This window comes from Callospermophilus lateralis, chromosome 3 (genome assembly GCF_048772815.1).
Source record: "Callospermophilus lateralis isolate mCalLat2 chromosome 3, mCalLat2.hap1, whole genome shotgun sequence".
NCBI lineage: Eukaryota > Metazoa > Chordata > Mammalia > Rodentia > Sciuridae > Callospermophilus > Callospermophilus lateralis.
Window position 1 is genome coordinate 7011634 of NC_135307.1, and position 22633 is coordinate 7034266.

The 22633-nt window shown below is 48.5% G+C and overlaps 1 protein-coding gene across 4 annotated transcripts in view; it reads right to left on the bottom strand.

Annotated features, from left to right (window-relative positions):
• Positions 1 to 22633, bottom strand: part of Wdr25 (WD repeat domain 25) — a 133760-nt gene that overhangs the window by 97585 nt on the left and 13542 nt on the right. For 3 of the 4 annotated variants that reach the window (XM_077109111.1, XM_077109110.1, XM_077109112.1), the window contains one exon: positions 16983 to 17137. The exons of the other annotated variant lie outside the window; for it this stretch is intronic. In XM_077109111.1, the coding sequence (XP_076965226.1) occupies positions 16983 to 17137 (155 nt within the window). The remainder of the gene's footprint in view (positions 1 to 16982; positions 17138 to 22633) is intronic. 4 annotated transcript variants of the gene reach the window in all.

The following is a 22633-nucleotide window of genomic DNA, read 5'->3' on the forward strand; positions in this document are numbered from 1 at the left end:
GAAATAGCCTTTCTGTTTTCCAACAGAGCTCTCAACAATTCTGATGACTTTAAGACTCCCTGAGAAGGCCATCACAAGATAGGGCAAGCAGAAGGGAATAAGGAGCAGGTGGCAAGAAGACAAGGACAAAGGACGTCACAGAGAGATGCCCTGTTGAAAAGGGACAGGACTTCCTCAGGACCAGCATTTCTAGGCCAGTATCCAAGTGAAAACAGGAGAGGCAACAGGACTCCCATAAACTGTGGGTATGGGGACCACCCTGCACCCCCCCACACCACTGCGGGCCCAATGCAGGGCTAAGTGTGACACCTCCCATCCAGGCCACATGGCAGTCAGAAAGGCTGACACTCGCATCCATGTGTATAGCATAGAGTAGCACTGCAGTGTAAATGTGAGACACATTCATGGATGTCAAGAGCCAAGTTCACAGATGTGCAGGAACAGGGCAGGCAAACAGGTCATCACAACAAGCCTTCCCTGAAAGAGGTGACAGAAAGTGGCTGGCAGGGCAAGGAGCAGCTCAGGGTCATGCAGCTGGGAAGAAATCAGGCAGAAAGTGCGCTCCAGCTCTGTGCCTGTCTCCATGGTAAAGGCCATTTGTGCAGGCATATTCACAGCTCAGTCCCCAGCCCTCCCTGGCAAGCTACCAGGAAAAGCTTGGTCTCTAGCGCCCCCATCGTGAGAGGAAGAAACACAAGCAGCTCACCTCCCTGGAGGGGGAAGGTGGTGAGATAGAGCCCCTCACAGCAAGAACCAGCCAGGGAAAGGTGGCCGCTGCTCAAGGCTACTAAGGGAGGCCTCCTGGGATGGAGGAAAGAGCTTGGCCCACCTCTGAGTCCATGTGGAGTAGCTCACCTTCACCTGATCTCTACAGACCTGAAATGCCGAGTCATAACGCTCATTTGGGGACCAGAACACTCAAGTGTGCAAAGCATGCAGCCTGTGCTAAGGCTTCCTCCCTGCTGGAATGGGCACAAGGCCTGGCATGTGAGACCTCAGAACTTACAATATCAGTAACAGGAATGACAGTGCAGCAGTCACCATCAAGCACCTGCCAGGAGCCACACCGGGCACATCAACGGTTCCCACTTCCTCTTGGCATTTCTGTGGAAAATGCACTTTCTACAAAGGAGAAATTAATGGCAGGGAACAAGGACTCAGGGACAACTGTGAGTGAGTCACAACCTGGTGACAACAGTACAGCAAAGGCCATGCTGGCTCATGCTGGCTCTGTGAGGGCAGCTTATCTCTACCTAACTCCTGGCCCTGGACCTGCCTGGTCACATGGCAGTTATTTACATCAAGGCAGAAGTGAGAACACGCAGAGCAGGGGGAGAGGTGCACAGCCAGTCCCTCTGGGCGTCCCAGAGGCACCCTCAAGATGTCCTCCATCATGTTGTAATGACACCGGAAACTGTGGGTCTGAGCCACTGCCCTGCTAGCAAGCTAACAGGCTAGATTGCCAGTTTCCCACATGCCAGGTGAGACACAACGAGGGCTTAATTGCTCACAGCAATCCAGAGAAACACTGCCGTGCCTGTCCCCAGCCCCAGCCCCCAGGTGATGCCATGAAGGCCAGGTGTTCCCTGAACACAGGCTGCATGCCTACAGACAGGGGTCTCAAGCCTGGGAGCCCCAACTCCCATGAGTCCGTCCAATCCCAGCTCTGGTTTATTACTCCAGACAGAAATGCTATCTCCACTCTCCAAGCTTCCTGCTGTACAAACATCTTGGAAAAAATAAGCCAGAACAACTCTACTGTTCTTGCTTTTGATCAGAAGACTATGCAAAAATGTGAAACCCAGAGAGGATCACTTCCCAACAGGCACCAGGCACATTCAACCAGCATGCCTACCTCCCTCCCTCTCCAAACAGACACCTTTACACTGCCTGCTGCCCATCCAAGATATTTCCTCCTCTTCTCTTGTTTGTTCAGAAATAAAACTAATACTAATTTGCCAGTCTGACGGCTAAAACAAAAGTGCACCTCAGAGAAGTTAAGTAACATGCCTAAAGCTCCCTGAGTCTTCCCATTTCTGTAAGTAGTACCATTTTAGTTCATTTTGTATTGCCATAACAAAACACAGAAAAGATATTTATTTAGCTCACAGGTTTGTTGATCCAAGACTATGATGCCAGCATCTGCTTGCCCTGGTGAGGGCTTTCTGGCTACATACATCACTACACGATGGATGGCATCCGTGATGGGAGCACATGCGAGAAGGAAAGATCACTCGGTGAGACAGGAAGCAAGAGGTTGGGGAGGCACGAGGCTTGCTCTTATTTAACAACCCATTCTCGTGGGACCTCACTCACTCCTATAAGACCAGTATTAATTCCCTCAGAGGACAGTGTTCCAGTGACCTAATCACCTCCTACAAGGCCCTTCTCTTTTTTATTAAAAAAAATATATAAAAAAAAAAGCTTCATTTTTATTGCTTTTTTTTTCCTTTTGTTTTGTGGTACTAGGGATTGAACCAAGTACTCTACCAACTGAGCTACATTCCCAGCCCTACAAGGCCCTACTCTTAAAGATCATGACCACCTGCCCATCACCAATTGAGGACCAAGCTTCCAGCCACTGAACCTTTGGAGGACAATCACATCCAAACCACAGCGAGTATCATCTTATTCTTGATCAACAATTTAAGTAAACCCTGAAATTGTCTCTGACTCCCACACCATCAATCCATCACCTAGCATCAGCCGTTCCATCCCCAAGCCTCAAAGCCGCCCCTCCCACGAGCAGCCACGGCCTCCCCCACCTGACACCTGCACCTGTCCTTTGCTGTTCTCCCTACACCACTCCAGCCACTCTATGATCTGTCCTCCAGCCAGAAATAAAGGAACCCTCTGAAGATGTAAATGAAGTGGTGTCACTTCTCTGCTCAAAACAGGTACTTTCTCATAAAGTTGAACACACAACTACCATAAAACCCCACAGTTCCACTCTAAACATCTTTCTAAGAGAAAGGAAACACCAATGTTTACAGAAGCACCATTTCTGCTAATCCCTAACTGGAAACCAACCAAATATCCATCAACAGAAGAATGGATAAACAAATCATGATATTTTCATACCGTGGAATACTATTCAGTAGTAAAAAGGAATGTTCTCCTGAATAACAGATAATATGGATGAATGTCAAAAGCAGCAAGTGAAAGAAGACAGACATAAAAGACTATGCTGCATGATTCCACTCCTATGAACTTCTAGAACAGACCAAACTAATCTAAAATGACAGAAAGCAGATCTGTGCTGCCTAGGGCTGGGCTGGGGAGAGAGAGAATGACTGGTAAAGGACACTAGAAACAGGCTGGGGCAGCAGAAATGTTCTGCCTCTTGACAAGGGTAATGGTTACACAAGTGTATAGATCCATCAATATGAAACTAATGGTACTCTGAAAATCGGTGCATTTTACTGTATGTAAACTATACCCCTATAAAGCTGATTTACTTTGTTTTTAAATTTATGAAACCTTCAGTAGCTTTCCATTTCATTTTAAATAAGTCCTAAGGCTCTGGTGCCCCACCAAGCATCACAGAGCTAGGAAACTGGGGTTCAAGGCGTCACAAGACAACATTGCCTTCAGGAAATGACTTTACCACTAAAGAGTTTACCAGAGGCAGTCTGCATGATGGGTAAACAGTTGAAACAAATCAGAATCGAGATTTCAAAAAATCCACCTGACTTTGTGGTATAAAATCAAGACTGCACTGTAATTTGAGAAAATTCTTAAAGACCCAAATTATAAAGGAAAAACCCCTCCATGAGGGATAAACTGCAGACAAACCTTGACGCGCCTTCCCCCCTCCCCACCCCATGCTCCTCTGAGCCTGTGCAGGTTCCAGTCTCCTCCAAGCAACCAAGTCTTTCTCAGGCTTCCCTTCTGGGCTTGCAGGTTATCTTCTCCATGGGTCCTCCGCCCCCCAAGCCAGCCACTTTTTCCTATTTCCCAGTAAATACAACTTTGCTGCTGAAAATCATCTTGTTAATGAGTGAATTTATTGGGTTGTGAGCTGGGTGCTCATGCAGTGCCTGGCCTGTGGCAGTGCCTCAGTGAGGAAGGGAGGCCCTGGTACTCCTGCACCCGGACCAAGCAGAACCCAGGAAGGAGGCTGCTAGAGGCCTCCCTGAGGCCAAGGCCTGTCCTAATGTGTGATTTGAAGGAAGCTCTGACTGTTTCCTAACCTCGGTGGCTACTAGCCCCAATGCCACTTTAGAGTCTCAACTGTTTTATGGACAAGGTATCAAAAGGCCTGCCTAAGTTTGTGGTACAAAGCCAAGAGTGCACTATAATTGAGACAATTCTTAAAGACTCAATGTAAAGGAAACACCCCCTTTATAAGGGAGATCTGAGGACAAACCTTGCCTTGCGTAGACAGAAACATAGTTTCTTCCTCTAGAAACTCAGAAGGGCTCTGGCCTAAAGTATTCTTCCTTTAAAACACTTATTTTCTAAAATGGTAAGCTTCTGCAGTTACTGCAAACAATTAAAATCAAGAAAGATCCATGGAGAGATGGAGGGGGGAGGGTAATTATTATCAACAAAACCAATGAGAGGGAACAAATGTATTGGGCCAAAAATCTAATAAAATCAGTCTGCGGATTCTGGAGCAGCTCCACAGGAAGCAAATTACTCTTCCGCGTCTTCACAGACAGCAAGGGGCGGGAGAGGCAATTTATTAACTCGCGCTGTGTTGGCCTCCACGTTAACCTGTCTCCCTAACGTACTTAACTCTTACCCGGGAAACTGCTTACTTAACTTGCATTAGGACACACAGGGCCAACGTAGGCTTGCTATTCACAGCCTCAAATTCAATTTCAAGGGATCCCTGTTCCAATTTCCTGTAGAAAGTTACTCTGTGTTCTAATACATCAGTGTCAGGAAACGCGGCCTTTACTTAATTTCTTCTCATTATTCATACAACCAGGGATCACCCGGAGCAATTTCTCCTCCTTTGTGCACCTAACAACAATGATGAGGCTTTTACTTTTCATCTTTTCAAGTGTCAGCTACTCTGAGGTCTCCCCTGCCCTCAAAATGAAGCCCTTTGGAGAACCCCGATCAGTTTCCTGGGGGTCTCTGTATGGCAACATGGATTGTGACAATGACATTTAAACTATACTGCCAATACTTCTGATTCATATTCTTTTTTTAATATTTATTTTTAAGTTGTAGTTGGACACAGTGCCTTTATTTTATTTATTTATTTTTATGTGGTGCTGAGGATCGAATCCAGGGCCTCGCACATGCGAGGTAAGCGCTCTACCACTGAGCCCAACCTCAGCTCCTCTGATTCATATTCTAAAAGGCAATGCAGAGTCAGAAAGCATGAAGACTAGTCCCAAGCCACTACATCGCCTTGGGCCAGCCACATCTCCCCAGTGGCCTGGACCTCCTCGCCCGTAAAGTAAGACACAGCTGGATCACTGAGTCTCAAGCTGCAGGGCACTTGGCCCAAGGCAGTCATGAGAGGGCCCAGTCAGGAGGCAGAGAGCAACAGAGCTATGGGGGATGGGGCGGGGAGTGCAGACTTGGGTTCTCAGGCCCCCAAGCTTTCCTTCCCTGGAGGCAGTCCCTAAGGGCCCCAAGAAAGCCCTTGGAGAGTCCAAAGAACAGCTACAAACCACTGACCACAGTCATCTCAACAAGCCCTATAATCAAATGAGTCCAATGCTCCAAGATGCCGTTGCACAACAAGCAAAACATATTTAATGAGACTGTAATAGAAAAGTAATTCATGCATTTTATTTCCTATTTAATGCATTTATGTACTTTCTTCAATGTGCATACATTATTTTAATAATCAGAAGAAAACAAACATTATTAAAGAGAAAATAATTCACACAGATTAAAATTAAAAAAAAAAAAACAAAAAACACCCAGGCACAGAAAAGACAATCCGGAAGGCCTGTGCGCTCCTCAGGCGTCATCTGCTATCGTTAGCTGGTAATTACTTTGGTCCCTTCAGAGGAGCAAAATATCACAAGTGTTTGGAAAAGGTCTGATGAGTCACCAAACACTGTGTGGCTCTCAGCTGCGTCATCAGGCCCTCGGCAGCCTGCGTAAATATTCATAACCCCCCAGTTCACCTCCAGCTTTAGAGGCGGGTGGGGTGGAAAGGGGGGCCTAGAGGGAAAGGAGACAGCACTGAGGGGGTGAGGGCTCCAGCTCAGATCCTGGTGGGCACAGATCCTCTCATACAGAACGTGATCCTCCTGCATCACAGCTTTCTTCCACATTAATACCCACCACCACACAAGGCTGAGCAATATTGAAATTCAATATTCAGTATGCAAAATAAGTGGGTTTTCAATAAACACAGAATTTTCTAAGCCCCTAAACTTTAACTATGCTTATACTCAAATCTTGAGAATCTATAGGAAGAAGGGGAATAGTGGCAGAGCTATCTGGAGCTGGGGCAAACACAACCCTACCACCACCTGCCTGTCTTCAGGCCTAGATCATCCTGGAGCCTGGGGTAAAGAGGCCTCCTGAGGGCTACCCGCTCCAATTACAAGCACACCAGTTCATGGACTTCCCACGGCTCCCAGTTCCTATAAGAAAACTCCAGATTCATCACCCTGTCTTGAAAGCCCCAATCCCCCATTGCAGACCATGCCATCACCAGCTACTATGGCCATCATCACTGCCACCATCCTAATGACCAGTTCCCCATGGCAACTGCCATAACCACCACCCCAATAGCCATTGCCATCACCAGCTATCCAACAACTGCGATCATTGCCCCGCCATGACATTGCCATCACCACTGCCCCAATGGCTATTGCTACCACCAGCCATCCACAATTACCATCACTGCCCACCCCATGACCACTGACATCACCATCACCCCAACGGCCACTGCCATCACCAACAACCCCCATAGCTACTGCCATCATCAGCTCTCTATTCCTCATGGGCAGGCATCTGTGCTCTCGCCTCCCATGACCCTCAGTCTGCCCACAGCCCCTTACTTGCCCCCTAAGAACCGTCCATATGTCCTCTTCCACTCCCATCAGGATCAGATCCAAAGGTCCTCCTATGATTCTTCTCAACTTATTTGCCTGCAAGGCCCTGCATAGTCTACACCACTACAAGTTCTCAAGGGGAGACTGACTCTCCCCATCCCCAACCCAATCTCTGGCACCAAGACTCAATCTAGCAAAACAGGGCATCAGTGTAATACTGTGTTCCCTACTCTTAATAATTGTATGCTTTAGGGAGAGCTGCCTCCAAAGCCTGCAGAAGGAATGTACCAGAGCTCCCAGGGACAGTGGCCTTAATATTTTCTTTGATTTGCATGTAATACTCAACCAACGGCAGCAACTGCCTAGGAATGCAGTAGCTTCCAAAAGGGTACCCTGAAGACAGGAGCAGAAGAGCCTAAAGCCATCTACCCAGCCCTGCCTGTGACCACTAACCCTGGCTAGAACCCAAGACTCACTAGATCCCAATTCCCATCTTCCCTGAGCTGGGGAGATGGGGAGGGCTCTGAGTGAATGGCTTTTCCTCACTGCCTCCTAGACTCTTGGGATGTATGAGCCTGAGTAAACGGGACTTATTAATGTCAATGAAGGGCAATTACCTTGAAAATGTAAGCTCATCAGTAAGAATCTCAAAGCAACTTCTCAGGAATACAGGCAAATTAAATATCTATGCACCAAATATGTATCAATACCTAATCTCTCAGAAACTCTCTGATTACCATGAAGAAGTTAACTGCATTGAGCCCGCACATGGACCTTCCCCTGGAAGGACTTCATCAGACTCTTCCAGAAGCAGCCCTGACACAGGTTCCATCCCACACCTTGCCTCTCCTTGCAGTCAAAAGAGCAAGGAGGAAGGAGAGAGCCATGGACAGAATTGCTGCTATCTTCAACTCACATTTCTGTCTGCCTCTTGGCCTGGGGATCTTGCTCTATCCCCATGGTGTCCTCGCTCGGTCATCTTCTGGCTTATAACCCAAATGTCCACCCAACACCTGCACTGTATAGGCAGGGAACACCCTCTGCTTGCAGCCTGAGCTGTACCTGATGACCATGTCAGGAAACAGACTGTACAATCTCTTCATGCCCCATTAAAGCACCTGAGAAACTCACAAGCCCATGCACAGCCACTTCCCTTAAGCTTCACTATCAGCCCTTTACCAAAAAGTTCTGCAATCAAGTATGACTAAGCCTGGGCTACTGAGTTTGTGGCCCAGGGAGGGTGGCCACAACATCAATACCCACAACAGAAAGCTGGGCCCTGCACACCTACCACCTCCTCCCAGTGACCGTCTCTGCTTACCTCTTGCAAGTAGTCCTGCTAGTGCGGGCCTCCATGCAGAGAGCTCCAGAATAAGTGTCCATTTCCCCCATGAAAACAAAAGCAGGGGGGTATCTACAAATGAGCTAATGCTAAGGATGTGCAGCAGCATTCCTGATCCTCCAGGGAGCTCAGCATACAACACCCCTCCACTTTTGGTCCTGACCAGAACCCCAGAACTTCTATAAGAGGGGGTGCAGAGGGAACTCCCAGGCCCCTTGTTCAGCTTTTCTGCAGCAGCTGATTTTCACAGCTAACATGCACAGGGGCAGTGGCAAGAGGACCGATTCCTCCAGCACAGGAAAGACAAAGTGAGTGTGAGGATGCCAGTCAGGAAGGTCAAGAGGAAGGGTCCAACTGCATCAGGGCCAAGTTCAGACATCGGAACAAGGAAGGAAGGGCCGCTGTCACTCATAGGCAGGATGGTCCCAGCAAGGCTACAGCTGCAGGGAGTGGGAGTGGATACCCCTAAGGAACTAGAGAGAAAGAGTACTGCCTGGAGGAGACGAGCATATGCTTGGCTCTTTGGAGTTACGATCTTGGCCCTAGAGAAATGTCTAGATCAGCTTCTCTCAGGCAGCAGAAGGACGCAGAAGGGACACTTGTACATACCGCGAGTCCCCAGGACCCAGGCCCCCAGTGGACCCTATTTCTGGGAGGGAACACTGGAGAGATAGGAAGGATTCACGTTTCCCCAAAGAGTCCTGCAGACCCTACTGTCCTGAAAGCCTGAGCACTCCTTGCCTGGCCCATTTTCTAGTTAAAATTGTTAGAGGAGGGGCATTGCCCACCACAACAAGGTCAAAGTAGAACCAGCATGAGAAACAGTCGGTGGGACTCAGCTTCAATGGTCTAGCCCTCACTGCCCCTTGATTCTCCAGGAAAACAAGGCTCCAGTTTCCAAACCTCTGACTTACTCCTTCCAGGAGGCAAAGCAGATAAACAGACACAGGCTTTGGAAGCCAGTGACTCCTGGACTCTAGTCCCAGCTTTGCCATCTTCTAGCACTGTACCAGAGGCTCTCTGAGCCCCAGGTCCTCATCTGCAGGACAGGCATGCCATCAGCATGTCAGGGGTTTCAGGAGGATAGGCCACGTGTGATGCCCAATCCCACGCTGGGTGCATGGTGGGAACTGAGCAGATGTGAGTTCCCATGGCTACCAGAAGTGAACCTCAGGGAGCCGGCCACCTGGAGCTCTTGTGAAAGCAGACACAGCCTGACAGTCTGCGCCAACATGGCCCCGTCCTCCTCAGGGCACTCCATCAGGCACGCCAGAAACCGGCAAATGGGAATTAACTTAATGCTCTGTTTGGCAGTGCTTCCCTGGGTCCATCATCCATTCTTATTCCCTGGAAGCTGCCAGCCAAGCAAACTGGAATATTGATCGTTGCAATCATCTCGATGGAAGTCTGAGGGCCAAGCACTTTACATGCGTTTCAATTAGAAGAGCAGGATTGCCATTCCAGCTCTACTGCGCTCCAGCCAGTGTCACTCTGGGCAACAAATGGGCTTCTAAAAAGTTGAGTTAATCAGCAATCTATTAATGGAATCACACCTCCGCATTGATTTTACATTATCATTTCAAAATGATACATATTCATTTTCCATCTTTAATTTTAAGCACAGGACAGGAACCAGAAGTTGTTTGGCCTGTGCCACACTGTGGGCATCGCTCCAGGCTGCCATCTTGCTGATCATGCACAACTGTCCTGCAGGCTAGCCAGCCCCACCACTCACAAGACAGCAGGGGAGCAGCAGGGGTCCTCCCCAGGCCTAGGCTGGAAAGAGCCCAGCTCAAATACAAGACTGCCCAGCTCATTGCTAGGAGTCCCAGTGATCCCACAATTCTGAAGGCTTTCACCTCTGACTCCTACCTGACATGGGACCATACATGTTTGGGCAGGAAAAGCAGTCAGGCACACAAAGTCAATGTGGCCCAGTCAGCTCTGCTTCCTGCAGTGGGGCAGGATGCCCCTAGACACACAGAAGCAGGTATGACTCACCACAATCAGGGCATCGAGCCTGGTAGAAACAGAGGGGCACATTTTTCTCTGTACATCTTTTTTTTCTTTTTTAATGTTCTGCTGAATTTACAAATTTCTATTCCTAAAATTAATTTTTCAAAGAAATGAGGAAGCATGGTATCTTCTCTCTGCAGAGGCTTACAATCAAACAGGGAAGATCAGATAAATCCACACAGGATATTTAAATTTACCTCAACAATTTGTTGGGCACTTCTGATATGAAAGCTATGGGGTAGGCAAGACAGGGTCACAGATACAACAAGACTCAGCTGTTGACTGCTCAGAGAGACAGACCTTTCACCAACCCCGGCTGTCCTCCTCACACATGACTTCATTAAAGAGGAAGCCAGGATTGGCATCTACCACAGTCAAACCATCCAGGAAAACCAGTCTCGCATGATACTTTGGTTTAAAAATCATTCATAACCTCAGCATTGGACCTAGTTAAAGAACCAAATGGAACATAAGATGTAAGAACAAGCCATAAAACACGAGCTTGCAAGGATGGGTTGATGTGGATGCTCCCCTGGCATCTCAGGAAAGCATGAGCAGGTGCCTTGATACTCTGGCCATGTGGAGGACCGCAGCAACTCCTTCCCATTGTCCCTGACCCATAACATGTCCTCAGGGCCTATGGCTCTGCTCCACAGTGGCTGCAAGCTGTTGGGGAACTTTTTCTCTGCTGGCTTAATGACTTTCTCTGAGGTCACATAAAGAGAAAATCAACGCAGAGTTGTGAATGTTCATGCCAACCCCTCTGCAGGAAGGGTTCAGGGCCACCTGTGATCTTCTCATCGCCTTACCATGCTAGGCCAGTTTAGAGAACACACAACCCCTCGGCCTTAAAAAGCCTCAGAGATCACAGCTGAACCTCCCTGTTTCCCAAGTGAGGAAACCAATACCCAAAGCCTGCCCAGGACCTCAGCCGGCAAGCAACAGAACCACAAGTGAACCTCTGGGTCCCGGCTGCCAGGTTCATCACTCCATTCACCCCTGGGGCCCACCTGTCTCATCCTTGCCCATAGCAATAAACTACAAAGAAATGAGTCACTCCTCGCCCAGAACATTCCTATAGTCAGAAAGTCAGGTTTTTTGTTTTTTTTTTTAAAGAAGAAAGTAATAACAAAGGAAAGGGGGCAAGTGTCTTAAATAAAGGTGGTACTTCCAACTCAGCAGATGGGAAGCTTTGGGGCACGAGATGGATGGTGCATGATTTTACGAAGGTAATAACGGCTGTCACATGTCACTACCTTTTGACAGAGGGCACTTGGGAAGAAGTAGTTACAAATAGAAAGCTTTCCTTTTACCTTCTGAGGGAAAGAATAATAATTCACCTGAATTGTCAAGATCTGTTTCAGGCGGCATTAGTGCAATGAAGAGGTTCAAAAAGCCTCCGTGCCATCACAGGCATTCACAGAGGCCACAGTAATGACTGGGTTTTAAAAGCCTTGAACGACTGAGCCAAAGTACTTTCAGCACTTACTCCTCCTCCATCCACACCTGCTTGTGCCAGCCGTACCCCAGGAGGGCACCCCTCCCAGCGTCCACACCAAGAGTGACATCTAGCCCCAGCAAGTCCAGAGTGAAGGGGCCTGAGGAGAGGACAGAGGGTCTCAGGTGGACAGAAGCAGCTGGGGGCCCTGGGGGGAGCCCAGGGGAAGCTCAGTCACCCTGCTTCTCACACTCTCTAGTATCTTCAATTCCTCCAGGCAATTGTTGTCCCTCTAGAACTGAAAACACAGTAAAAATAAGGCCCCCCCCCCCAAAAAAAACAACAAAATTTTAAAAGAGATTGCAGGCTGGGGCTGGGGCTCAGTGGTAGAGCACTTGCCTCGCAAGTATGAGTTACTAGGTTCAATCCTCAGCACCACCTAAAAATAAAGATATGAGAGAGAGAGGGGGGGAGAGAGGGGGAGAGAGGGGGGGAGAGAGAGGGAGAGGGAGAGAGGGAGAGAGGGAGGGAGGGAGGGAAAGAGAGAGAGAGAGAGAGACTACAGAATACCAAGCTACAGTGGAGAACTAGATTCCAGCAGTGGGGTGGGGGATGCCTCCCAAGGGAGAGTTGTTTTTAACATGAATATTCTTTTATTACTCAACTGAAGCAGCCCTGAAGGCAAGGACCTGCCTTGTGGAGACGTGGGCAGGGTGGTCAAGGCCACCCTCGCCAGGGAAGCCTAGGACACTGTGGGGAGGAAGTAGGCCAGCAGCCAAGGTGCTAAAGAGTTCAATGGCAATACAGGTCTGAGCCTCCAGAATCAACCAAAGAAGGAGGTGATTAACAGGAGATGCTAAATTAGGCAGCACAAAGAGCCCTGGTGGCACTGAGGGCACCAGGACGCTGGGCAGATGCAGCCACCAGACCCCACGCTGGCTGGCTCACTTCAGCCTCCGGGGAGGCAGGAGGCCTCGCCACCCCAGGCACAGGCGAGCAGCCGCCGACGCACCCCAGAGGCCCAGAGGAAATATTATTGCGAGACAAAAACTGAATTATGAAATCCACAAGCAATAATTAGTTTAAATTACTACTTCTACTTGAATAATTAAACACGCTTATTTTCACTCACTGATGTTTTATTCATCACCATACATCTTTCCTGAAAGTTGTTTTTAACGTGAATATTCTTTTATTTGCCAAGATCCCACAGAGATTTACTATGCTAATTTCAAACCTTTCTTCTAAAATAAAAACAATAACAAAACACTCCCAGATCACCACCATTAGTGACTGCAGCGTGTGGTCCATTACCGACTGGAGTCACAGCAACTGGCCAGAGACACTGTGGGTAGTCATGAAGTCATTCACACACCAAAGACTCCTCCCTTGAAACTCACTTCTCAAAGGGCTACGTTTAAACATGCTCGAGGCGACTATGAAAATGAAAAGACCTAGTGCAGAAAGAGCATTTAGGCACAGATGGAAAGTGCCATGCTTTTTATCACACCCTGTATTAATGAAAATGTTTTTTGCATTTTCACAAATAATGTTTGAATTTTATAAGTCTTATTTTTACACCCTGGAGCCAGGGTGCCCATAAGTGCAGTAATAAAGGCTTAAGGTTTTTATTAAACAAAGCTACCTCTGGGAATAAGGACTAACTTAAACGTAATCCAGGAGCTAACTCTTCCCGACTGGGCTGTTAGCTAGTGTTGGCTGAGTGGCAAAACTCCAAATCCTAGCTCATGCCAACAAGCCGGGCCCCTGTCAAAACCAGGACAGAGCCGTGGCAGGCTGCCCTTGAGGGGCCTCAAAGCCCAGTTAACGTGCAGGCAGGCAGATCTTCTGCAGGCGACAATAGCTGGACTCCCCAATCACTGACAAATACGCCAGGATATCCCTGCAGGGCACAGGCTTTGCGCCCCCCTGACCCCACTCAGTCTTGGAACTGGAACTGGACACCTATTGAATAAAACCAAGTAGCTGAAGTTTTTTAAGGCCCCAACTAGACTTCTCTTCCCCCCACGTTCTTTAACAGCAATTGTTCCTCCCCCCGACCACAATTCACAAAGGTGCACAGTCCTCCCCAGTGGGCAATGAGCTGCAGTAGGGCCTGCGCCCCCCATTGGTCCCCTCAGCTGATATAAGTACGTGCAGGAGTCTTTCACACTGGTGGTAACTAGTCTTCTAGAGCAACAGGGAAGTAGATTTGTCAAATTTTGAAGTTTCCAAATGAAAAATGACCATCTACTGAACAGAATTATGAGCTGTGGCATCGGTTTGGCCTTTGGAAGATGAAGTGCCCCCAGAGGCCTCAGGCCAGGGCTTAGCTGGTTCTAGAAGTCAACATGATCTGCGTCATCATCATCATCATCGTGAGCAGCGCTGGGAAAGCAGAGCAGAGCTTCTGCTAGACTTCCGTTTCCATGGCAACAGCTTCACTGGCCTGTTGCTGGGAAAGGATGGAAGAAGGGAATTGGAAATGAACAGGGAGGGAGGATAAGTCACAGAGGAGGAAAGAGATAGGTGGAAGTAGAGGGCCAAGGGAGAGCAGAGGAGGGGAAGTGGGAAAAAAAAAAAAACAGAAAGGATGAGAAAGAAGGGGAGAAGGGTAAGGGGAGGAGGAAGGAGAGAGGGGAGTGGGGCAGTTGCTGACAGACACATGTGCATCTATCTGTGTGCAAAGAGCACTCTCATCACACTTATTAAATGCACAAGTGTCAACTCTCAGTTGCTGCCTCCAGACACACTCAATAACCTGACAAGCCCCAGGAAAGATGGGTAAAGACGTCAGCAGGGTGAGCAGTCTAACTCCAGACTCACTAATGTCAGCGCTAGCCCGCAAGGCCAATTGGGTTAAACCCTGAAGGAAAAAAAGAAAAGGAGCGAGAAGACTGCTCTGACTACCCAGCTATCATCAAGGACGAGGCACCAAGGCCTTTAGCAACAAGCTCCCAGCCCCACACCATGCGGCCCAAGGGTTATAGTTCATGATTCAGGGAAGAACAGGTCTTGAGAAGCAGGCACCACCCAGTCTGAACTTGGCCAGGGCATTCTGGCTCTCTCTGGTCCCCAAAACAAGGGACATCAGCCAGGGGCCAGGAGGGGGGCTCAGCCAGCTCCAGTCTGTTGCTCCCCAGAAAGCCCTAAACAAATCATGTTATGTAATGACAAGAGCCTTCAATGTGCAACACAGCACCCTGAATGGAGACAGCCTTGTTGGAGAACTGGGAAAGCAGAGGAGTCCAGAGCTAACAGGGCTTCAGGGATGCTTGCTCCCGGCCTGGCAAGCACTATCAGGGTTATGTAAGACGTCAACGTCGCGGAAGCTGGGTGGAGGGAGGAGGGCATATGGGAACTCTGTATTATTTTTACAACTCTTCTATAAACCTGAAATTATTTTTTAAAGTTTTACAAGAAAAATAACAAGAAGCCGTTTGAAAGTAAGACTCCTGTGTTTCTAACAATGATTTATCTTTTTCATATAAAACCAATGCCCTCAATGGGGCTCACCTACCATAAAGTTTTACTGGAACACTGGCGACAATTACAGTGAAAGCTGCACTCCAGCAGCCGAGTGAATCACGGACTCCCAGCGCGTCGCTCCTTCAAGGCCAGAACACAGGGAGGCATGGAGGGGTGAGGGCTCTGTGGCCTCCTTGCAAGTCCCCCAGCCTCTGTGACTCTGCTCTTCATACCCAAAGCATCTTAATCTCCACCCTACAGAGCAGCCATGATTTGCCCTGCCCCCTTCTGCTGCTTCCTCCCTAGGGAAGCAGTGACACCACACCCATCTCTGAGCCCCTCTGTCAGCCTAGCACCCCTCTCACAACAGATGCTGGAGGAAGAAAATACTATGGTCAAGAATGCAGGCAATTCTTTCAAACAGAAAATACTAGTAACAGCCCTCCCTCTTCTGTAAAAAGGCCGGAAGGTTCTGTTTGTGGGAAGGAAAGGAAATAAGCCCCTCTGAAAGAACAGACTCTGTTGGCAAATCACACTCCAGGCCCACAGATAGCATAAGCGCTGCACAAGGGTCCTCTCCCGACCTGAGAAAAGCTTTTCAAAGGTTTTGGTTTCCTTGACAACAGCATTGCTGGAGACAAGCAGGGAAATAATTAAAAAGTATGTTCCCTTTACTTGAAACTCCATGAGTGTTTTTAAACAGTAATGAACAGGCCACACTCGGCAGTGTCAATGTAGACAGGACTAAGGGCATGCGGGGAGACCCCATCCTGACACCCCTCCCTGCCGCAGCCTGAGTGAAGGGCTTGAGCTGTCTGCCTGGTTACAACAATTACAGCTCACATAGGTCAGACTGACCACAAAAGCTCTCTCCCAGGCCAGGCCCATTTCTCCCGATGGCAATTCTTCATCACTGCCATCAGTAGGAAAGAAACTTGAGGCACAGAACAAAGCAGAGCGGGCAGGATGAGCAGGATGAAACGGGACCTCTCTCCCCAGGCTGACTCCCATATACACTGCTCCTGTCTCCCCTCAGATCCACATCTCATCACATGACCAGGGCCCCATGGGGGCCACTCCTGTTGGCTTCTCTCAGGCAGCCTTGCCTCTGGCCCTGGACCTGCCTCGTGCACGGCAGGCAAAGGGTCAGCTCTGCACTTGATTTATGTGCTCCTTTTCCTTTCAGGGTAGCTTTAATGGCCTGTTTTATTTTAACAGCTTTACTGTGTTTGTATCTTTTATGGTAAGCTTCCTCAAACCGTTTCTGGATTTATGATTTATAAATAAGTAATAATTAAACAACACACAGCTGCAAGCATCAGCCCAAGACTATTACCTGGGAGCATAAATACAAACATTTCAACAGAGGGGCACAATCATGGCTTGGACTCAGCCCCCTGTGCAGTTTTCCTAGGCCCTTGTGCAAACCTGTCATAGTTAGCAAATCAGAGCCATGGGATGCTACCTGTGTGGACTTTAGTGAGGGACTGAAGTCAGGGAGTGTGGCTGAGCCCGCCTGAGAGTCTCCAATTCCCTGAGGCTCACAGGGCAGTCAGTGCAGGGAGATGGAGCAGGCACAATTATTCATTCATTCTCAAGTATCCTCTAGCCACCTACTATGTACCCAGGAACTAGAGATACCACAAAGGAATAAGCACATTCCCTGCTATCCTAGAACATAGGAAGCGCTCGATCATCTACAGGTGAGCCCATTAGGACTCAAAAAGATGAAGAGCCTTACCACAGACACATGACCACCCTCTGGAGCTTCCAAGCAGGGAGGTGTCTAGAACAGTTCCAGAATTCAGAGGCAAGAGGGGCTGAGTTCAAAGGCCAGCTCTCTGCTTGGTTCTCCATGTCCTTCAATGCCCCTCCTCTGGTCCTCAGTCTTCTCATCTGTAAAATGGGCACAAAGATGTTGTAGCAGGGCAGTCAGCTGACAGAGGGAGTAGTCGCCCCAGGCCTGGTACTCCCCTAAGGGTCATCCACAAGTTCTCTTGTTTAATCCTCCAAAGACCCAGGTGGGTGCCATCACTGACCCTAACTTTCTATTGGGGAAACTAAGGCCTAGAGAATTAAATGACTTACACTGAACCACAGAGTTAGAAAGTGCAAGGCTGGAATCAGACCTCAAAATGGGATTCTGACCTCACTGACTGCCCCTGGCCCAGCTGAAAACGCAAAGGAGTCCTGTGACAGCACAGGAAGTAGCAGTCAGCTGTGTACACTGAGCATCCAGGCCTACAGCCAGTAACAGGTCCAGGAGATGCACATGACAGCCCTCCTGGCTCCTTTCCCTCCACATGCAGTGGGTGCCACAGGGTGCTGCCCCCACACCACCCACCCCACTCTCCTCTGGACTAGCTGTCCCAACACAGGTGGCCCCTGGAGGGCCTGTCTTCAGACTTCAGATTTCTTGTTCTGAAGTCTGCCCTCACAGACCTTCTTCACAGAGGAGTGGATCTGGTGCCTCAGAGTCTGGGGCCTGGTACACAGCCAGAATTTATTCAGTGGCAGTCAGAAGACGGTAAACAAATGAAGAAAGAAATGGATAGACCAGGCCTTTTGACACTGCCGTCACAGCCATCTCTCTGGTCACCTCCGAGGCCCTCTCTGTTTGCACCACAGCCAACTTCGAGCGAGGCCTAAGGGATTCCTGGCCACACAGCCTCGCAGGAGGGGACTCAGGCTCATCAGATGAATGGCCCCAAGTCCAGCACCTCGACCACCACTAGCCGACCGCACACCGCTGACCCGGAAAGTAGGAAGCCACACCACAAGGAGCCTCGAGAGGCCTGCTGGACGGGCACGACGGGACAGTTCCATCAGTGAGGCCAGGCGACTGAAGGCAAATTGGATTGCCAGCCTCATGTGCTCAGAAGGCAGCTTAGGAAGCAATTACAGAATAAACCGGGCTTGCAGTTCTTGGTAATACTTTCCATTTGTAAGGGCTTTAGATCTGCAGAGTGGTTTCACACGTCCCCCTCCTCGCTCAGCCTCAAAGGCATTGAGGATGCTCTCCAAGCACTTCACAACTGCCATGTTGGCCCTGTCCATGGGAGAGCTGCCACCTGGCCCAGCCTGACACACACATCCCCAGTTCACCAGTGACACAGGCTCCAGCCACACTCAACTCCGCTCCCCTTCCACCTACTCTCCAGAGTTTTGGCTCTGAGAGTGGGAAAGTTCTCCCTCACGACACTTCCCACCTGGGTCCTGCTTAGCCTGTGGCACCACGGCAAGGTTCTGAGGTGGCAGTGCAATTCAGGACACAACTGAATGAGGGTGATGGAACACAAAGGGAGGCTGGGACGAAAACAAACAACTTTGCCAACCAAAGGGTACGATAAAAATGTGTTTTAATTCGTATTTTTGTACCTTTTAAAATAACACCTGAAGTAGTGCAGACAGAGACCACTCGTGTTTATAAAGGCTCTGGTCTCCTACATTTGTTAGCTGTGTAAACACGCTGCAAGGACTGGGGAGGAACTGTGCTTGTGAAACTTTCAATACTAGCGTGCCTGCGAATTAAATTCTAGACCCAGCAGGTTAAAAATGTTCTGAAAGCAATTTTGGTGTTAGTCTAAATAATTATAGATCGTGCTCACTTAGATAAGGCCCTTTGCCCCCTCGGGGCTCCAAGGGAAAATTCTAGGCATGATAGTTAAGCAAAATAGTTTGCGGTAGCAGTGCAAATTGGCATAATCCTTTTGGAAAGCCATCTGACAGGAGAAGTATCTGGGCCCATGAAAATGAACTACCCTCTGACCCCGCAGTCCCACTTCTGGGAATCAGTCCGAAAGAAATGATCCAACAGAAAAGGGTTTCATGCATGAAGATAACCACTTCAGCATTATCTATAATAGCGAAAATTAGAACCCACCTAAGTGTCCAAAGGCGGCTAAGTAAATTACAGCTAATCAACTCCGTAGAGCGCCATGAAATAGGCGGAAAGCACTGGCCCTCCAAACACACGGAGGACACGGTGCAGCAGTGGGCAGGGCAGGGGAGAATGCTGCTGGGAAAGCAGGCTGCAGAGCTGTGTGTCAGTAGAGAGCCCAAGCCTGACCCCACCAGTGACAGGCTGGTGAGGCAAGGACAATCAACATCTGGGTGTGTGTTGAAGCTGGGAGATTTTCACCCACCATCCTGTAATGCAGTGAGATCATGTTGGCAAAGCAAGGAATGAGGGGGTAGGGGTACAGACGGAGGCTTGGACCCCCAGGATCATGCTTTTGTCACAGTTTGGGCAGAAACCACTCACTTGTCCCAGAGATGGAATGTGATGCTGTCTTTACCAACATGTTATTTACATCCCTCCCCAAATGGGATCACAGACATAAATAACAGTGGTTTTCAGAGCTTTGGGTCCCTTTCTCCCTGTCTAAAATGACTAAGAAGCCGCAAATTACATGTATTACAGCTACTGACATCTAGCACATCCGAAATGATAACCAAGGACATTTAAGAATATTTGCCAACTTATGCAAAAGTAACAATAACAAACCTACCGCACGTTAACACAAGTAACATTTATTAAAAAAACATAAAAACAACTAGATTTTCTGAGACGAAGGGAGTCAGTGAGAAGGCATTATTGGCGTTTCCACAGATTCCATCCCTGTCTGGCTCAACACTGGCAGCTGGGCCCGTCTCTGCCTGCATCTAATCCACTGCCAGGGCACAGGCTCTATGGCCTCTGGAAAACTCCACCTGCACTCAGAAGAGCAGCGGACTGAAAAGGCAAATCACTTCTAGGTGCTGTTATGAAAACAGTCTTGACCCTTGGAAAGGGTCTGAGCCCCTGGGGTTTACAGTCCACACTGGAAACCAATGCGGTAAATCATACAGCATTAAAAAACAAGCTGTGGGGGGCGGGGGCAAAATTAGATACACAGTCAGAGCTCAACCACATTCAATTATTCCTGTTTTTAAAATGGGATGGAAGCTCACCCAAAACCTACAGTCATTGCCTCTAGGTGAAGAGCCAATGGGCAATTTTTCCCCCCTCTTTATACCTTCCTGTCTTTTCCAGAGTGCGTATTTCTTTTATGGTCAAAACAATATTTCTTGTTTGAGGAAAGTTTGGGAAGCCACAGCATAGCCATGCCCTGTGGATTAAGCCAGATAGGAAGGTCATTTTAAATCATTAGTAGCCAATGTCTGTGTGGGGAGCTCAGGAGCGGGGCTGCTGGGGACGGCAGTCCTGCTCCTTAATATGCCGATCGATCCCTGGCACCCGGAGCACATTCATCACAGTGGCACACAGCCTGCCCTGCACCCAGTGACAAGAATTGAAACTGGCTCAAGCTAATCACTGCTAGATGAAGGTCAAATATAGGTGACTATTTATCAGATCTCGCGTGGAGACAGACGTGCCACACTACAGAGCCACAGCACAATTACAAAGGGCAAAGTCCATAGACTTGACTACAAAAGAGGTTAGGTTTTCCCGGCTAGGAAAAAATTAATACCAAAACTCAGTCAAACAAGGCACAGGCCAGGGGAAGGAGGTGAAATATGACAAAGGGTCGATACTGTCAGTATGTAAACTGCCTGGAGAAGCGAAGCACAGGACTGCGAGAGATTAATGGACAGGAACCAGGATGACAGGTGTTTGTCTGGCATCCGCAAAGTGCCAGCCTGGGTCTGAAGAAGCGGTCCATAAATGAACTCATCTGGTCCCCAAACAAGGCACCATTAAATTAGCAGACTTGGGCTGGGGATGTGGCTCAAGCAAGCGCGCTCGCCTGGCATGCATGCGGCCTGGGTTCGATTCTCAGCACCACAATCAAATAAAGATGTTGTATCCACCAAAAACTAAAAAATAAATATTAAAAAATTCTCTCTAAAAAAATAAATAAATAAATAAATAAAAATAAATTAGCAGACTTAAAGAAAAGCAATAACTGTCGCCGCAGAGGGCCAGAAGTCACAGTGAGTTTTACGCATAAATGACAGTGGATGTGAGGAGCAGAGCCCCTTCCTAGCTCAGGGACAAAGGCCTCAGCAGGCATGGAGCAGCACAGAGCTGGGGAAGCACCAGCAGTCCCACTTGGGGCCTGGGAGGAACACCCTGAGCTCACTGTGACAAGCCCCAGGTCAGTTCTGGAGGTTTCTCTTTTCTGAATAGCAGCAGCTGCAAAGCTCCTGTGTGGCACTCAGACCCCAAACCAACAAGGCCCCAGGAACTGGAGAGGGGCAGGAAAATTTCAGAGGACAGAAGAAAACTTCCCAAGAATTCAGACAGCTAAGGAAGGACTCTGTAAACAGGCAATGAAAACTGATGTGCTATGTTTAAAAAAGAACATTCAGAAAATAGGTAATGGTTCCTGGAATATAAAAACGTGACAGAACAATATTTTCTGAATTTAAATTTTAACTTTTAAAACTTAAATATTGGGGCTGGGGATGTGGCTCAAGTGGTAGCGCGCTCGCCTGGCATGCGTGCGACCCAGGTTCGAGCCTCAGCACCACATACAAACAAAGATGTTGTGTCCGCCGATAACTAAAAAATAAAATATTAAAATTCTCTCTCTCTCTCTCTCTCTCTCTCTCTCTCTCTCTCTCTCTCTCTCTCTCCCCCCCCCCATCTTTAAAAATATAAAATAAAATAAAAAATAAAACTTAAATATTGGGGCTGGGGCTGGGGCTCAGTGGCAGAGCGCTTGCCTAACATATATGAGGCACTGGTTCGATCCTCAGCACCACATAAAAAATAAATTAATAAACAAAGATATTGTGTGTCCATCTACAACTAAAAAATATTTTAAAAATTAAGTATTAATGGAAAAAGTAGAAATTCAAATTTTAGAAAAGACTGGAAAAGGATGTTCTCAGAAAAAAATTAAACACAAAGGGCAAAAAGATAGAAAATAAGAGAGAAAAAGTAAAAAACTCACAGCCCAACCCAGGAATATTCCAGAATACCCAAACTGATCAGAGTTCCAGAGAACAGAGGCCTTGGCCACTGCAGGGGGTGTGGGGCTGTCTGTGTGGACTCCTCTGGGGGAGTGTGGGGCCAGGAAGACAGGCCCTGGGCAGGTCCCTGGCGAAGCAGCTCTGGGCTGCCTACGTCCTCCCTGCCTGTGCTCCAGGGTGTTCCAGGTGCAGGACAGAGGCAGAAACCCCTTTATCCTCTAAGGAAACCTCATAGGAAAGGCATCCCAGAGCCAGGCCACCTGAGAAAGAACAGCAGAAAATGCAGACTAGAGCTACAAAAGGCCAGGAGCGAGGGCCAGGGCTGGAGCAGCGCAGCCCCATCCTCGGAGACAACGACACCGGGGCATTTCTAAGGGCAGGTTCTGGAACAAAATGTTGACGGTGTGATTAATACTTGAAGGTGCACACAGGAAAGGGCGGGAGACGCCACTGGCAAAGCGGTGGCGACAG